This window comes from Mustelus asterias, chromosome 4 (assembly GCF_964213995.1).
Source record: "Mustelus asterias chromosome 4, sMusAst1.hap1.1, whole genome shotgun sequence".
Lineage (NCBI taxonomy): Eukaryota > Metazoa > Chordata > Chondrichthyes > Carcharhiniformes > Triakidae > Mustelus > Mustelus asterias.
The window spans coordinates 46,432,029-46,449,780 of record NC_135804.1 but is presented as its reverse complement, the minus strand read 5'-3'; the positions used below and the strand labels follow the sequence as shown (position 1 = coordinate 46,449,780).

At 43.8% G+C, this 17,752-nt stretch overlaps 1 protein-coding gene across 2 annotated transcripts in view; it reads right to left on the bottom strand.

Annotated features, from left to right (window-relative positions):
- dus2 (dihydrouridine synthase 2) overlaps positions 1-17,752 on the bottom strand; it is a 108,646-nt gene that overhangs the window by 59,659 nt on the left and 31,235 nt on the right. For both annotated transcript variants that reach the window (XM_078210912.1, XM_078210913.1), the window contains exon 7: positions 12,684-12,731. In XM_078210912.1, the coding sequence (XP_078067038.1) occupies positions 12,684-12,731 (48 nt within the window). The remainder of the gene's footprint in view (positions 1-12,683; positions 12,732-17,752) is intronic.

The window sequence follows — 17,752 nt, the reverse complement described above, 5'->3', positions numbered from 1 at the left end:
CAGTAATTTCGTTGCGGTGTTAATGTAAGCCTACTTGTGACTATTAAATAAACTTTAAACTTTTTAAATGTTTGGATTTAAAAGATTTTTTTGAAAGCGCCGCAGCCTTGCAGTGTGTTATTTTAATATTCCTTTCTGTCCCATCCTTAACAAGAGGAACAGTTACTGACCAGAAGCTGCAAGTCATGGATCAGTGGTAACAATCTTGCTTTGAAAACTTATGGATTCAAACTGCACTTCAGATACCAGAGCGCACAATCCACTTCAGTGCATTATTCAGGGCATGCTGCTTGCTGACTATCTATCACATACCCAGCAACATTAATGGAAAAAAGGTGATCTGCTCATTGTTTCGTGGCTGTTTTTTTGGGTCTTGCTGTGTACAGTTGATTGCTGCACTTTCTAAAATACACGTGAAAAGTGTTCCGTTGGCTGTAAAGCTCAAGATCATGAAAGGCGGCATACAAATGTAGCATCTTAATTGTTAAGTCTTGACGAGATGCTGCCTTTCAGGTAAGGCAGTTCTATCAGCCCTTGAAATCTGGAGGAAAGAGCAGAAAAATGCGATGGGGGCAGGTTATCTCCTACACGGAGGTAAAAAAGACAAAAGAATAGGTGCGATTGGTTGAGCAGTTCTCGGAGTAAAAATGACCATTATTCTGCCTGAGTTAATAAAGCTTTGCCTGTCCGGCGACACCATTTTATTTGAAAACAATGCTACATTCAGCACTTGCAACAGAAGTTGAGAAAACCTTCAACTTTTAAAAAGCCACCCGACCTCCCCAAACCAACCGACATATCTGCTATCAACACCAGCTCCCTTCCTCTGAAAGGTGAAGCAGGAGTAGGCCATTCAGTCCCTTGAGCCTGGCTGATCTGTATTTTAACTCCATCCATCTGCCTTTGTTCCGTAACCCTCAGTATCCTTGACTGACAAAGCCGATCAGCTGAACCTTCCCCCACTCTCCCTCCCACCTTTTGGAAAACAGAATCCCAGATTTCCACGACCCTTGGTATGAAGAAGTCCTTCCTAACATTCCTCATGAACTGGATTCCGCGGCCACAGGAAACAGTCCCTCTCCGTCTATCATCATCAGATTGCCTGTCTTAAGTGCAATTAGGGATGGGCAATAAATGCTGGTCTAGCCAGCGTGGCCCACATTGTGTGAAAGAATTAAAAATCTATTTTAATTATCTTGGACATCTCCATTTGATCAGTCCTGGATATCTCAAGCGATACCGAAAGAAATACAAGGTTAGTCTTTGCAACCTGGCCTCAACCTGGCCTATATCGCAAGGGGGATAGAATATAAAAGCAGAGATATCTTGCTGCATCTGTACAGGGCATTGGTGAGGCCGCAGCTGGAATACTGTGTGCAGTATTGGTCCCCTTATTTGCGGAAGGATATATTGGCCTTGAAGGGAGTGCAGAGAAGGTTCACCAGGTTGATACCAGAGATGAGGAGAGACTGAGCAGATTGGGTTTGTATTTGTTGGAATTTAGAAGACCGAGGGGGGATCTTATAGAGACCTATAAGATAATGAAGGGGCTGGATAGGGTAGAGATGGAGAGATTCTTTCCACTTAGAAAGGAAGCTAGAACTAGAGGGCACAGCCTCAAAATAAAGGGGGGTCAGTTTAGGACAGAGTTGAGGAGGAACTTCTTCTCTCAGAGGGTGGTGAATCTCTGGAATTCTCTGCCCACTGAAGTGGTGGAGGCTACCTCGTTGAATATGTTTAAATCATGGATAGATGGATTCCTGATCGGTAAGGGAATTAGGGGTTATAGGGATCAGGCGGGTAAGTGGAACTGATCCACTTCAGATCAGCCATGATCTTATTGAATGGCGGGGCAGGCTCGAGGGGCTAGATGGCCTACTCCTGCTCCTATTTCTTATGTTCTTATTAACATTAATCCACTGGCCTCGTATCGTTCTCCTTAAATGTGCCTCCTGGCAACTTTAAAAGATAGGCCCAAATCTTCTGTTCTCCAGATCAGTGGATTTCCTTTCTTAAACATGGAGACCAAAACTGCACACTATTCCAGATGTGGCCTCATCAAAACCCGAAACAATTGGGGCAAAACGTTTATATATCTATAGACCAATTCCCTTGCAATAAAGGCCAACATGCCATTTGCCTTCCTAATGGTTAGCATTCTAACTTTGTGTTCCTTGTATGAGCATCCCCAAGTCTTTGACAATCGACACTTACCAGTTTCACACCCTTTAAAAAACATTCTGCTTTTCTAATTTTGTTGCCCACTCACTTAACCTATCTATATTTCTTTGCAGCCTCGGTATCCTTCCCACAGCTTACCTTTCAACTTAGTTTTGTATCCTCACCAATTTCAGCAACATTACTCTCTGCCTCGTCATCAAAGTCATTAACTACAGACTGTAAATGGCTGAGGCCCCAGCATTGATCCTTACTATTCGCTGCCTGCCAACTTGAAAATGTTCAGTCCCAAGAAGCCCAGGCCAGGTCACCCACCCAGGATGGCCCGGTCCAGGTCACCTGTCCTGAGGGACCGGCATCATCATTGTTCAAGGAAGATCCTGGTGGACGGGAGATGGTACCTGCTTAACTTACAATCTCATTTGACCAGTCCCTCCCTATATTATTACTGATCTGTTTTCTGTAAAAGGAGAGGCACTTGATGCTACATTTTATGGGAGTGAACTTCACCCACAGTCTACCAACCTGCAGATCATTGTGAGTGCTTAGAATAGATAAGATATTGCTTCATACAAGATCAAAGTCAATTCTGTTTATTATTTTGGTCCTGGCAATACTGAATGGAAAGCAGGCTGTGACAGAAAGTGGCGATACAGTCATGCTGGTCATGTACTGCTTGTGGGCTTGAAACTGAGGGGCTGCAGTTGAAAACAGTTCACGTTGTGGTTTTCCTTTTTGGTTTCAAATTGAAGATCTCACTAAATTAAACATGAAGGGTTTGATGCATTCGGAGTCATCTGCTGACCTGGTTCATAAAGGCCTTTCCAAAACCTTTTTGACACGCTTGAATTATTCCTAAAGTGAAATATTACTAAGTTATGCATGTAATTGACTTGCCAGTGAGATCATACAATTGGACACTTTACAGTACTTGAAAAATTGTGTCAAGCATCATACATAATAATACAGCGATTAAAATCTACTGCTCTTAAATTTTACAGTGCACTTTTTGCATTTAATGCACCTCAAAATGACCAAAGGACAGTTTCAAGATTAAATCTCTGTGCATCAAGAGCCATGTCATTTACTCACAGGTGCAGAAGACTTAAAGTGATGAAGCAAGTCGACAAAAAGATGAAAGAATCTTATGTCGTCCACTAAGCAACACGCTTCCTTTATTCTGATACCATAACTGTACTAAATATACTTAAAGTACACCTGAAGCATATTTATGAACCATGCAAGTTTATACCCTCAACCCAATTTGTGTTACAGGGAGAAATCCCACAATTGCACCTCCCCATCTCTCATATTGTGAATATCTAACTTAAAAAGTCCAATTGTGCCATGAATATTTGGATTGGTCAGGAAGTATGTTCATAGCACAGACTGAGCATAGAGTGTTACTGACTGGTTCGTGTTGACCACATGACTGTTACTACTACCCTAAGCGGGAGGGCCGGGAACTCTCTCTCAGCTGTTGAGTTGTAGGTTTACCCCAATAAAAAAGTTCTGGGGAAAAATAAATCCTCTCCAATTTGGCCTTTCCCTTCAAAGCTCTGCCAGAGCTTACACATTTCTGTAACTGTGAGCCAAAAGTCCATTCCTTCAATTACTTTTAAAACGTTATCACTGTTTCAAGAAAGCCAAACTACATAAAAAGCAATGAGATAGACAACCAGATAATCTGTGTTTATTTTTTAAAAAGTGGTCTTGTTTGAGGAATAAATTTTGGCTCTAACACTGGAAGGTGAACTCTGCTCTTGTTCAAACAGTGTCATGGCATCTTTTGTGTCGGCCTGATCATTTTTAAATGTCTCAGCTAAAAGTTGACACCGCCAACAAAGCAGCACTCCCTCAGTGATACACTGAGGTATCAACCTAGGCTACGGGCTCAGGTCGGTCAAGTAGAACTAGATGCACTGTCATTGTGTTACCCAAGATTACTTCAGTTTAGTGTTTGCTGATGCTTAAAGTCAAAATGACATTAAGTGACACACAATTATGATGTTTCGTATCAGTCTTATTTTATTATAAAGTTTATTTGTTAGTGTTCTCTGCACAGCATCCCTGTAACATGAAGAAAAGGCCAAGCTTGTGGCTCACTTGCTCAGGGCCCAAGTAGGCTCACATTAATATTGCAATGAAGTTACTGTGAAAATCCCCTAGTCGCCACACTCCGGTGCCTGTTCAGGTACACTGAGGGAGAATTTAGCATGGCCAATGCACCTAGCCAGTACGTCTTTTGGACTGGGGGAGGAAACTGGAGCACCCGGAGGAAACCCATGTAGACAAGGGGAGAATATGCAGACTCCACACAGACAGGTGACCCAATCCGGGTCCCTGGCACTGTGCGGCAGCAATGCTAACCACTGTGCCACCCTTAAACTGAAAAACATTATCATAAGCCTATTTATTTTGATAAAATGAAACTTTGCTGCATTATTATCACAGCTGCATCACCAAACCTGTGCCAATCCATGTTTTCCCAGCAGACCTTCAGCAAACTTAAAAAATGCTCGGCCAGAATTCACTGCAGCCAGTGACTGGCCTGCTGTTTATTGGACTCTCTCTCACCCGTTTAATTTCCATGAAACTTTGAATAGGAAGTGGCTGTTCACGGCAGTGGAGAATGGCATGGTGCCCTCTCAAAAACATCTGGGATCTGAGTGAACAGGGCAGGCAACGGTGCATCCCCTTCCCCAATCAGAATGAAGGATTCAACAGCACAGAGTCTGAAGCAGGGAGTGTAAATGAGCAGTGTGCTCAATGGCAAATCAGGTGCAGAAAGCAAAGAAACACTGAATGGAGAGAGAGAGACAGGAACAAAAAGTAAAATAGAAAGCTAAAGTTGAAAGAATCAGGCTACGCATCTGCAATTGTTAATTTTCGGGGCCAGAGAGGTTGATGGTTAGTAATTAAGATGTTTCACACTATTAAAAAAAGGTACTTAGACTGATGAGGACAAACCCAAACTTCCTGTGACAAGTTTCCTTCGTAATAACAGTGCAAATACAGGAGCTTAACAGCAATCAATGTATCTGAAGGTTAAGCCAGGCAGAGAGATGTCACTTTTGTGAAGCTAATGGTAAAGCAGTGTAACTCGAACAGTACCTTCTGGACTTCTATATTTAAATGAACATTTATCCATAGCTAAAACTGCTGTGCTGTTTACATATAAACAGTGAACATTATTGACCTCACTATTATTCTGATTTATGCCCAGTTCTTACTACTTCATTCAAAAAAAATGCTAAATAAAAACCTTTTGCGCAATGGCCTCAGTCTTAGTTCCAGATAACCTGTTGTCCATGATCATGGGAAAATTTGCAGGATGTGGAAACATTTTGACGCACAATTTAACCTCTTAAATATCCTCTGTACCGTTTTCCTGTTTGTCTGCTCATGTGCTGTAGACTGGCAATTAGTCAGCTTTCATTCCCAATTAACGATTCTCAATGGATTCAGGATTGATTCCATTTTTATTTTGAAAGCAGTCACTTGAAATGTTGAATTCTAAACCTTGCCACTGTTCCTTTGACTCATTTTGTAATACAAAAGCTTTAGTGCACAATACTCCAATAACACCATCTACGGGAAAAGTAAAATAAGTGACAGATATCTTGCAATGGCTTGCTGGCAATTGCCCCAGTTATGATGCAGGGCAAACCTTCATACTGAGAAACAGAAAAATCTCTCAGCTCATTCATTCCTGGGCATGGCTCTTATCACGTAATGTCAAACTCTGAACTCCCAGTGAAGCATGCTGAATTAATGACACCAAAGGAAGGCAGGAAGGTTTAGTTTTGTTCTACTGCAGGAAATATACTGTGAACTTCTGCCCACAACACGGTCACCGCAGCCTCGGCCCAGAGGCAGCCAATCTTTTGGCTGCTCCCTCAGCCTGGCTTTGCCAGGACATTCAGCTGCTACGGTCTTGCCGCTTGGGCGCTTCCTCAGGTGAAAGACAGACACGTGGCTGGTAAAGGCGGCTGAGGGACTTCACTGGTGCATTTTGGGAGAAGTCAGACCAGCAATATCCACCAAGAAGTGGGAAGCGGAAGGTCTGATGTCTCAGAGTGGTATAACCTTATGCCTTTTTTTCTCCCCCCCCTGTTTAGGTTATGTATCTAACCCCATGGAATCATACACACGGTTTTTCATGCTCTGATCGCTGTTGGATGCATCCAGAAGAAATGTGGGCACTTACTACACACCACATGACGCATCTGCATTATTTAAGAGCTATGGGAAGCAGTGAGTAGTGGCTGGGCTCATGTGATGAATGCACGGTTAACCAACTGTCTGTGCACGAGGACACCAGTCGTCAAGGCTGACATTCAGGTCACCAGAAACTAATTTTAACTGCCTTTATCATTATCCTAAAATGAAACCATCATGTTTCTCATGAAGTTTTATTTTATTGCATCAACTCAATTTGACATTTAGCAGAAGGGTCAATCTTTGGAAATATAGCAACATCTCCAGGATGAGTTGTGGGGTAATCTGTCTTAAGCTTTGCTCAAACACTGACTGCTCTGTGGCAATCTTCCCAGAAAAAAAGACACTTCCCATATCGTATGGATTGGGACATCTACATTTGCATCTTTCCTGTTATTCCATGGCCCATCTGCTCATAATGCATTATCCATTTTAATTTTAGAATTGAAAGAAAATGTTGAATCCTTCTCAATGTTATGGTCTGTCAAATACATTTTCATAGAATATAGAATCCTACAGTGCAGAAGGAGGCCATTCGGCCCATCGAGTCTGCACCGACCACAATCCCACCCAGGTCCTATCCTTTCCCCAAAACGCCATGCAATTACCCTAGCTAGTCCACCTGACACTAAGGGGCAATTTAGCACGGTCAATCCATCTAACCCGCACATCTTTGGATTGTGAGGGGAAACCAGAGGACCCAGAGGAAACTCACGCAGACACGGGGAGAATGTGCAAACTCCACACAGACAGTGACCCAAGCCGGGAATTGAACCCGGGTCCCTGGCGCTGTGCAGCAGCAGTGCTAGCTATTGTCACCGTGCCGTCCCATTTTGTTCATTAGACTGGTTTTGGGGATGAGGAGATTCTCCCATGAGAAAAACACTGAACATGTTAATTCTCTATTCCCTAGAATTTAGAATAGTGTGAAGTAATCTAATTGAAACATAGGGGGGGAAATGTGTTAGTGCAGTACGTGCGATTGCCTTGATTCTCTGGCGATGCCGGTAATGGCTTGCGGTGCTGTACGTGTAGTGTCGTTTCTGCAAACTAACGCTTCCCCATTACATTTCTTATAGAGATCGACCCAGATGTTGCTGAGAGGATGTTTCCCCTGGCTGGGGAGTGCAGAAAGTGGTGACTGGCTCAGGCTCAGGGGTTGGCCATTTAGGACTGAGATGTGGAGAGATTCCTTCACTCAATGGATGCTGAGTATTTTTATCATTCTCTAAATCAGAGAGTAGTGGATGCGCATTCAGCATATTCAAGACAGAGATCATCAAGTGAGTGCTGAAGCAATGAAAGGGTACGGGGGGGTAAGTGCAGGCAGGGAGAGCAGAGGGAGAGCAATCAAGGTCTTATTGATAGGTGGAGTAGGCTCTAAGACCTATCCCTGCTCCCATTTCTTATGCTCTTATATAGAATCCCTACAGTGCAGAAGGAGGCCATTTGGCCCATCGAGTCTGCACCAAGCACAATTCCACCTAGGCCCCAACCCCACAATCCCATGCATTCACCCTGCTAGTCCCCACTGACAGTAAGGGGCAATTTACCATGGCCAATCAACCTAACCCGCACATCTTAGGACTGCGGGAGGAAACCGGAGCACCTGGAGAAAAGTCACGCAGTCACGGGGAGAATGTGCAAACTCCACGCAGACATTGAGCCTAGGCCGGATTCGAACCCGGGTCCCTGGCGCTGTGAGGCAGCAATGCTAACCACTGTGCCGCCCCCATCACTGATGAGGGTGGGATTTGAACCCACGTGTGCAGAGTGCAATAGACTGGCAGTCCATCGCCTTAACCACGAGGCTCTTACATAATTTTACCTCAGTAGGAGTTAACTGGACCGGTTTCATGATGTCCAATGTTTACTTCAGAATCCTGTAACTCCGCAGCAGTGTTTATTTTTCATTTGAGAGGCCAGCACAGAGACTTCAAATTATACTTTCCACTGGTGCTCTTAAGAAGCCAGGCTCTGCATGTTCACCTTGAAGTGCGCAGTGGTGTTGAGACCAGCAGGCTGGGTTACTGGAGAGGAGTACGTGCTTCCTGCCTCCCTCTCTGGAGCTCGGGATGAGCTTCAAGAAGATTATTTGGTGGATTCTCTGCACAGCATCCCTGTAACATGAAGAAAAGGCCAAGCTTGTGGCTCACTTGCTCAGGGCCTGTTGGTAACTGCGGGCGGCACGCTGACACAGTGGTTAGCACTGCTGCCCTCACAGCGCCAGAGACCCAGGTTCGATTCCGGCCCTGGCTGACTGTTGGTGTGGAGTTTGCCCGTTCTCCCCATGTCTGCATGGGTTTCCTCCGAGTGCTCCAGTTTCCTGCCACAGTCCAATGTGCAGGGTGTGCGGGTTAGATTGACTGGCCATGCTAAATTGTCCCTCAGTGTCAGAGAGGTTAGTAAGGGTCATGGGGATAGGGCCTGGGTGGCCTGTCTACCACACCACCAGTCGGTGGTGTGGTAGACAGTGAGGAAGGGTGTCGTAGTTTGCAGGAAGACTTAGACAGGTTGCAAAGTTGGGCCGAGAGGTGGCGGATGGAGTTTAATGCGGAGAAGTGTGAGGTAATTCACTTTGGTAGGAATAACAGATGTGTTGAGTATAGGGCTAACGGGAGGACTTTGAATAGTGTGGAGGAGCAGAGGGATCTAGGTGTATGTGTGCATAGATCCCTGAAAGTTGGGAATCAAGTAGATAAGGTTGTTAAGAAGGCATATGGTGTCTTGGCGTTTATTGGTAGGGGGATTGAATTTAGGAGTCGTAGCGTTATGTTGCAACTGTACACAACTCTGGTGCGGCCGCACTTGGAGTACTGTGTGCAGTTCTGGTCCCCACATTACAGGAAGGATGTGGAGGCTTTGGAGAGGGTGCAGAGGAGGTTTACCAGGATGTTGCCTGGTATGGAGGGGAGATCCTATGAGGAGAGGCTGAGGGATTTGGGATTGTTTTCGCTGGAAAGGCGGCGGCTAAGAGGGGATCTTATTGAAACATATAAGATGATTAGAGGTTTAGATAGGGTGGATAGTGATAGCCTTTTTCCTCTGATGGAGAAATCCAGCACGAGGGGGCATGGCTTTAAATTGAGGGGGGGTAGTTATAGAACCGATGTCAGGGGTAGGTTCTTTACCCAGAGGGTGGTGAGGGATTGGAATGCCCTGCCAGCATCAGTAGTAAATGCGCCTAGTTTGGGGGCGTTTAAGAGATCCGTAGATAGGTTCATGGACGAAAAGAAATTGGTTTAGGTTGGAGGGTCACAGTTTTTTTTTTTAACTGGTCGGTGCAACATCGTGGGCCGAAGGGCCTGTTCTGCGCTGTAATGTTCTATGTTCTATGTTCTAATTGTCGTCGGTGCAGGCTCGATGGGCCGAATGGCCTCCTTCTACACTGTAGAGATTCTGTGATTCTATGACAGGTGAGTGAAGCTGGGGAGCTGAGTGGGCAGGTGGAGACAAGCAAAAATGTTCAAAGTCCAGAGCAGCACTGAGCAATGCAGAGGTTACCCCAGCATGGCAGAGTTTAGTGTTTGACATTTGACTCCTCCTCAACACCTTTCATCTGTGAGGCAGTATTCCTTAAAAGGTGGTGCTCTAGGTAATCATTACTGAAGCATCCATAAATTTATAAGCCAGTGTTTACTCCTAATGCAACCCAACCTAATGGAGAATCCTAAAAATAAACGAGAGCCAGAGGCCGTAAATTTTATTTGTCGGTAGAATTATTGCTTTGCATTCCACTGAGCAATAGTTACCTGGGATCAAGGCCCTGTTTCCATTTAAAGCTACAGCAAACAAAATTGCTCCATCCCATTAGAGGTTTATTGTTTAATGTAATTTCTGTACTTCTTTCAGCTTAATAATAACATGTTGCTTTTTTTTTGGCCAACAGGACCGGTTTAACTCCTGCAGTAATATTCCTGCATAAACCGCAATGGTGGCAGCGGGTAAGTCAACCAGTGGAGGGTTAACATAACTTTGTTCCTGCCTGATTTGCACAGCTCAGCTGCTCACTGAATAAACTCACCAGTCATATCTTGGGAGTTTTCCTTTTCTGGGTGCTTTGGATTCAATCTGTGTATCACTGGTAATCACAAATGCTTTATTATGATCAGAGTTATCCCTTGGAACCTCGTGAACGGCCATATGAAGTGCAAATAAATCTTGCATTCAGATTTCTTTGTTGATCCATGACATTATTCAAAAATCTTATCCCATATTTTTGTTATGGATATGTAGGTGCATTGAGTCATATTGAATACACAACAGTCCAATTCCAATTCTCTTCCCGCACCTAGTGGTTCAATAAGGCAGGCTCTTGTCTGCTTCCATAGCTAGTAATTCCTGGAATAGGTCGCTAGTCTGTCACCAGAGGTTTATAGTTTAAGTGGTGCCGCTCCCCCGTTAAGTGTGGCTGACCAGAAGTCTCTCCCACTCTTACCGCCAGCCATTGACATGTTTGGAAGGATTTGCAAGTTGACACCCATCCTGTTTGACCCCATTATGAACACATCTTCCTTGGCCATCAACTCCCTAGGGTGGGACTCGAACCTGGGGCTTCTGGCTCAGAGACAGGTAAGCTCAAAACCTCCTAATACATAACAGTACTGTAGTATAACTGAAAGGAATTAAACCGCTATTTCTGCTAGATTTCATTTTGTAAGTTATTTTTGCAGGCCAGGAGCTGGCTTTTTACAGCATCTCTGATCCTTCTCCCATGTGAGGACCTGCACATGGATGAGTGCACACTTGCCTGGATGGGTGCAGCTCCAACAACACTCAAGAAGCTCAACACCATCCAGGACAAAGCAGCCCACTTGATTGGCACTCCATTCACAAACATTCACTCCCTCCATCACCAAACACACAGTGGCAGCAGCAGTGTGTACCATCTACAAGATTCACTGCAGCAACTCACCCAGAGTCCTCCAACAGCACATTCCAAACCTAGGACCACAACCACCTAACAGGACAAGGGAACACCACCAACTGCAAGTTCCCTTCCAGCCACACAATGCCCTGACTTGAAACTGTTATCACCGTTCCTTCACCGTCACTGGGTCGGAATGCTGGAACTCCCTTCCTAACAGCACTGTGGGTATTTCTACAGCACATGGACTCCAGGGGTTGAAGAAGGTGGCTCACCACCATCTTCTCAAGGGCAATTAAGGATGGGCAGTAAATAGCCAGCAACGCTTACACTGCATGAACAAATAAAATGGCGTACTCTTTGTACATGTTGAACATGCATGTGTAATCTAATGGAAGGGTAGTGAAGAAACAGGACATATCGACATGGCTGGATTTACAACATGGGAAAGCTGAGAATACATCAATAGGTGGCATTTATATCGTCAATCTTGTGTCAAACCTGGCCTGCAAATTGAAGTGCAACAGGAAATTATTTTATGTCCGTGGTGTATTTTATGAGTCATTGCCTTTCATATTTTACAACAAAACCACTCCAATGCCTGTAACGAGTTATGGGAAGTCCCGAGGTCAGGAAAAGTGCAAATTAGTTTCTATAAATTTCATGCATATATAGTTTACAGAGAAAAACCATGCCAGATTTCACCTTTGAGTGCATCAGTGTGCCCTTTGAAATATCCTGAGAATATGATGCGGAGTAGTGTGTCCAGTTTTGGTCCATCCCACTCACCCGAGGAAGGAGCAGCGCTCTGAAAGTTCACGATTCCTAATAAACCTGTTGGGACTATAACCTGGTTTTATGAGACTTCTTACCATATCCTGAGAATATGGAAGGTGCTATCTGAATGCAAGTCTTACCTTTATTAATTGTTATCATGACTGTAATAATACTGTAGGATTTGGTGTCCCAACGAACAGAAAAGATCCAAAAAAAATTAATCCCCTCTCCGGCAATGTCTCTTTTCTTTTACTCCGGAAATCTCTCAATGGTTTGGCACATTGATGTACTGGAGACAATATTCAATATTCCGTGTCATTGCAACAGGAAGTGAAATCAAAGTATACAGTCCAGAAAAAGGCCACTCAATGTAACCAGTCTATGCTGGTGTCTTAACTTCACTTGAGCCATCTATCCTTCTTCATCTAACTCTATCAGTATATCTCGCTATTCCTTCTCACCCCCATGCTTATGTGGGCTCCAAACAAGTTTTCATAGCTAGGAACATTTAATGAGATATAGGTAACTGGAGACAGATATTACATTTCCCCAGTAAACCACATCAGCATTTCTGAAACAAAGTTTTATGTTTGCAGATTGATGGAGAACAACTGGAAGATAATTCAGTGTAACTACTTACAGCTTCGATCTTGTCAGGATTGGACAACAATGCTACTCCCATGCCACCCTACATAAATACAAAGGAAAAGGAAAAGATTAGTTGGGAGTCAAAGCTGCTTAAATTTAAAAGAGAACATATCTTGAGTAATAAGCAAACACAGGAACATAGGAATTAGGAGCAGAAGTAGGCAAATTCAGCCAATCGCGCCTGCTCCGCCATTCAATTAGATCATGGCTGATCTCTCCCTGGTCTCAAATCCATCTCTCCACCTGTTCCCAATATCCCTCTTTCCCCTTTTTTAAAATTAGAAACATGTCTATCTCCCTCTCGAAACCATTTAATGATTCAGACTATGCCACACAAAGGGGCAGCAATTTCCACAAATTCACCACCCTCTGTAAGTAGTAGTTTTTCCTCATCTCAGTTTTAAATCTACCGCCTCACAACCTTTACCACTGACTGCTTGTTCTAGATTGCCCCATTAGAAGAAACATTTGGTCTGCATTTACTTATCAATCCCCTTTAAAAATGTATATACCGCGATCAAATCCTCTCTCATCCTTATAAACTCCAGCGAGTACAAGCTCAAATGTTTAATCTCTCCAAATACATCAAACCCTTCATCCCCAGAAACAATCTGGTGAACCTCCTCTGAACTGCCTCCAATGCCACCACGTCCTTCCTCAAACAAGGAGGCCAAAATTGGACACAATATCCCAGATGTGGTCTCACCAACACCCTATACAATTGCAACAAGCAAACCGAAGTAGCAACCCCCTCATTCCAAAACAGCAATATGAAGTGCAAGGGCCTCAGGAGATTCCAACCTCTGATAAGAAGCTGTTTCTGTGAAATATCTCAGGACAATGTGGCGTTTTATTCTGTTGAAGGCGCTACTTGCTGTAGTTTTAGTGCAAGCCTCGATAGGCAAACTGGTAATATTAAATGTTAAATTGTTGCCTCAATAGTAAGGGGCAATCTCAGTTGTTGCCTCAGTACATTGGAATGCCATTAGTAAGCACAGAGAGGATCTTAATCCATAATCTCAAGCCTTAGAATGTGTGTCAACATTGCTGTTGGACTGTGTCCCAATTTCATATATTTTATAAATGCAAAATCTTATTCGAAGGGATTTAAATTCCTGTGCCCAAAATGTTATTAGTAATTAACTGAACATAACAGCACCAATTGGAGTGACACATCTAACCGCACAGTTCAGCATTACTTTTCATCTACAAAGTCACAACTTTAGGCCTGCCGAAATTCTCAGTTTGCTCCCAACACTTCAAACACCAAATTCAATCCCAGAATGTGCAGATTAATTCAGATTCATACTTAAATTTGTGTTTTTCTTTCATGGGTATAGCATGGTGGCACAGTGGTTAGCACTGCTGCCTCACAGCGCCAGGACATGGGTTTGATTCCGACCTTGGGTTTGATTTGAATTGATTTATTATTGTCACATGAGTTGGTATACAGTGAAAAGTATTGTTTCTTGCCTGCTATACAGACAAAACATACTGGGAGAAAGAAAGGAGAAGTTTCAGAATATACAGCCATAGCTAGGGTGTAGAGAAAGATCATCTTAATATATGGTAAGTCCATTCAAAAGTCTGATGGCAGCAGGGAAGAAGTTGCTCTTGAATAGGTCAGTATCTGATCTCAGATTTTTGTGTTTTTTTTCCCCGATGGAAGAGGGATTGTCCGGAGTGCCTGGGGTCCTTGATTATGCTGGTTGCTTTTCCGAAGCAGCAGGAAGTGTAGACGGAGTCAATGGATGGTCTGTGTGGAGTTTGCATGTTCTCCCCATGTCCGTGTGGATTTCCTCCCACAGTTCAAAGATGCACAGGTTAGGTGGATTTGGCATGCTAAATTGCCTCTTAGTGTCCAAAGATGTGTAGGTTAGGTAGACTAGCTATGGTAAATGTGCGGGGTTACGGGAAAAGGGACACGCTGGGGTCCTGCGTAGGAGGGAGAGTTGGTGCAGTCTCGATGGGTCAAATGGCCTCTGTTTGCACTGTAGGGATTGTACAGGTGCCAAATGCTTATTATAATTTTAAAGCCATATCGGAAATGCACAGCAGGACGTTCAGAATGTGTCGGTTTTACCAACAGCCCAGAGTGCATCTGTCCATTCGACCATTAACATGAGGCAATAAAATGACAGAGAATGCACAGATCTGCTCAGTGGACATGTACCATTCATTACAGGATGCAATTCTTCAAAGTCTGCCAATTCCACATGAAATTATTTAAGATGAAAACAGGCAAAAAACCCTCCCAGCTTTTCAAGGAATTTAATTGACTTGCTTGAAAGTGAGCATTAATAAATTGTAAAAGGTCCAATGAATTCGTATCACTTATCAAGAAACAAATCAAGCTTCACAAATCTCAATCAATGTCAATAGGAATGGACTGGCCAATTCCGACTGGATTCATAAAAAAGTGGTTAAAGTGGGCGGCACGGTAGCACAGTGGTTAGCACTGCTGCTTCACAGCTCCAGGGACCTGGGTTCGATTCCCGGCTTGGGTCACTGTCTGTGTGGAGTTTGCATATTCTCCTCGTGTCTGCATGGGTTTCCTCCGGGTGCTCCGGTTTCCTCCCACAGTCCAAAGATGTGCGGGTTAGGTCGATTGGCCATGCTAAAATTGCCCCTTAGTGTCCCGAGATGTGTAGGTTAGAGGGATTAACGGGTAAAATATGTAGGGATATGGGGGTAGGGCCTGGGTGGGATTGTGGTCGGTGCAGACTCAATGGGCCGAATGGCCTCTTTCTGGACTGTAGGGTTTCTATGATTCTATGAGTTTCTATGATTCTATGATAAAACTCGGCCACCACATGAAACAAAACACATCCTTTACAGCATTCACCACTGTCATAATTAATCTCTTACCAACTCATTTGTAACAATGTGCAACAGTGCTACCACAGTTCAGTGCTACCTTAATTATTGCTACCTATTGCAATTGCAACGTCTAATTTGAGGTATCCGTTATTAGATCAAGATTAAACTCATTTATAAATGCAGCCCTGAGCTGTCAAAAGCAAAGCTGTTATCCTACTTTTGAAAATTAAAGAATGAAAATTTAATTTCCCACCTCACTAACAGTTAGCTCTTCTGACAAATTGAGGATACCTCTCGCTGCTTCGAATTATTTAAGCTAAAGGAGGTAATATCTCTCAGTGTCGTACCAGGGAAATTGAAGTTTTCCCCACTCCATTACCTTATCCAAGGCCAGGTTTCAGGGCCTGTGCTTGCTGACAGTAATAGAAAGGGCAGAGCTTTCCTGGGTGTCAGCATTCTGCTGACAGTTTCTCAATACAGTTCAGTCACATTGTGAACAAAAGAAAAAGGTTAGGGTTCAGTCAAGAATCAAGTAACGCTTCTCACTGAATTCCCACTGAGTACGTAGCATTTAAAATGTGCCCAATCCAGCCCTTAATGGAATGCTTCCAACTGCGCTCTACAGGGATCAAGGGCCACATGGCAGCTCAGTAAAAGGGAAATTCAAGTTCACTATCTGTGTCAGAAGACTGCAAAAGCCCACGACCACATTCTGTTGAGCTGTGCGCCTTGCTATAAAATATAAAAAATGCTTGGATTACAAAGGTCAGCTTATGAGGATGGAATGCACTGATTTATATCACACCCTGGCCCGGATAGATGTTTATTGCTCCATTTTCTCACTATTCATTTCAAAGATAAATGCATTACCCTCCCACCTCATTATGCAGAAACTGTTTCTAACCCTGTGAGAATGCAATGTAAACTAGTCAACGTGCCACTATAACCGAAAGGCCACACTGGGTCCCCTTACTTCCCTGCAGCAAGACGCCAGCATGCACTCAGCTCTTTCTCACAGAAATGCAGCTGAAATCAAGAGTTCAGCAAAATGGTGGACCCCACATGTTCTGATGCTGTTATTAGGCTTTACTGGTTTCTTCGGCAGCTCAGCTACCATACGGAACAGTTCCAAACAAGAGTACTAAAAACGCAAGTGCCCAAATATTCAGCAGGTCTAGCAACATCTGCGGAGAGTGAAATAGAATTCATACCCGGACATTCTCCCTTCCACTTCTTCCGTTGACAAAAAGATACAAAAGTCTGAGAACACATATCAACCGGCTCAAGAACAACTTCTTCCCTGCTGTCATCAGACCTACACATCTTTGGACACTTAAAGGGCAATTTAGCATGGCCAGTCCACCTAGCCTGCACGTCTTTGGACTGTGGGAGGAAACCCACACAGACATGGGGAGAACATGCAAACTCCTCACACAACATCCATTGACTCTGTCTATTGACTCCACTGCCTCGGAAAAACAGCCAACATGATCAAGGACCCCATGCACCCCGGACATTCTCTCTTCCACCTTCTTCCGTTGGGAAAAAATGCAAAAATCTGAGGTCACGTTCCAACCGACTCAAGAACAGCTGCTTCCCTGCTGCCATCAGACTTTTGAACGGACCTACCACATATTAAGCTGATCTCTCTCTGCACCCTAGCTATGACTATAGTCCCACATTCTGCACCCTCTCCTTTCCTTCTCTATGTGCGGTATGCTTTGTCTGTATAGCGCTCAAGAAACAATACTTTACACTATATACTAATACATGTGACAATAATAAATCAAATCAAATTTTGCGTGGACTATGGCTCTTCTTCAGAAACGAATTCTAAGTTCAGGAAAAGAGTCATATTCGATTTGAAACATTAACCCTGTTTCCTTCCCCGACCAAGAGTAATCCAATTCAAAACCATTGAAGTTAACAACGATACTGAACCCTTAAAACGTTTCATTGGTGTATACCAGTCAGCTTTCCCGTACATTAACTATCTTTTGGTGGGAAATATTTAAAACGTGCATATTAGTGCCTGTGTAACTAAAAAAATATATAATCAGAAGAGGTTTCCCCGAGACTGCGTATTCGGCAGAATCTTGCCACTTTGACCGAGTGGTGTGGTTGGTTTTGTGGGCGGTTTTGTGGGCGGTTTTGTGGGCGGTTTTGTGGGCAGGGCCGAGTTCGGGTGAAATTAATCTTGAATCAGCACAAAAGATCGTTGAATGTACTTTTGTACATAAT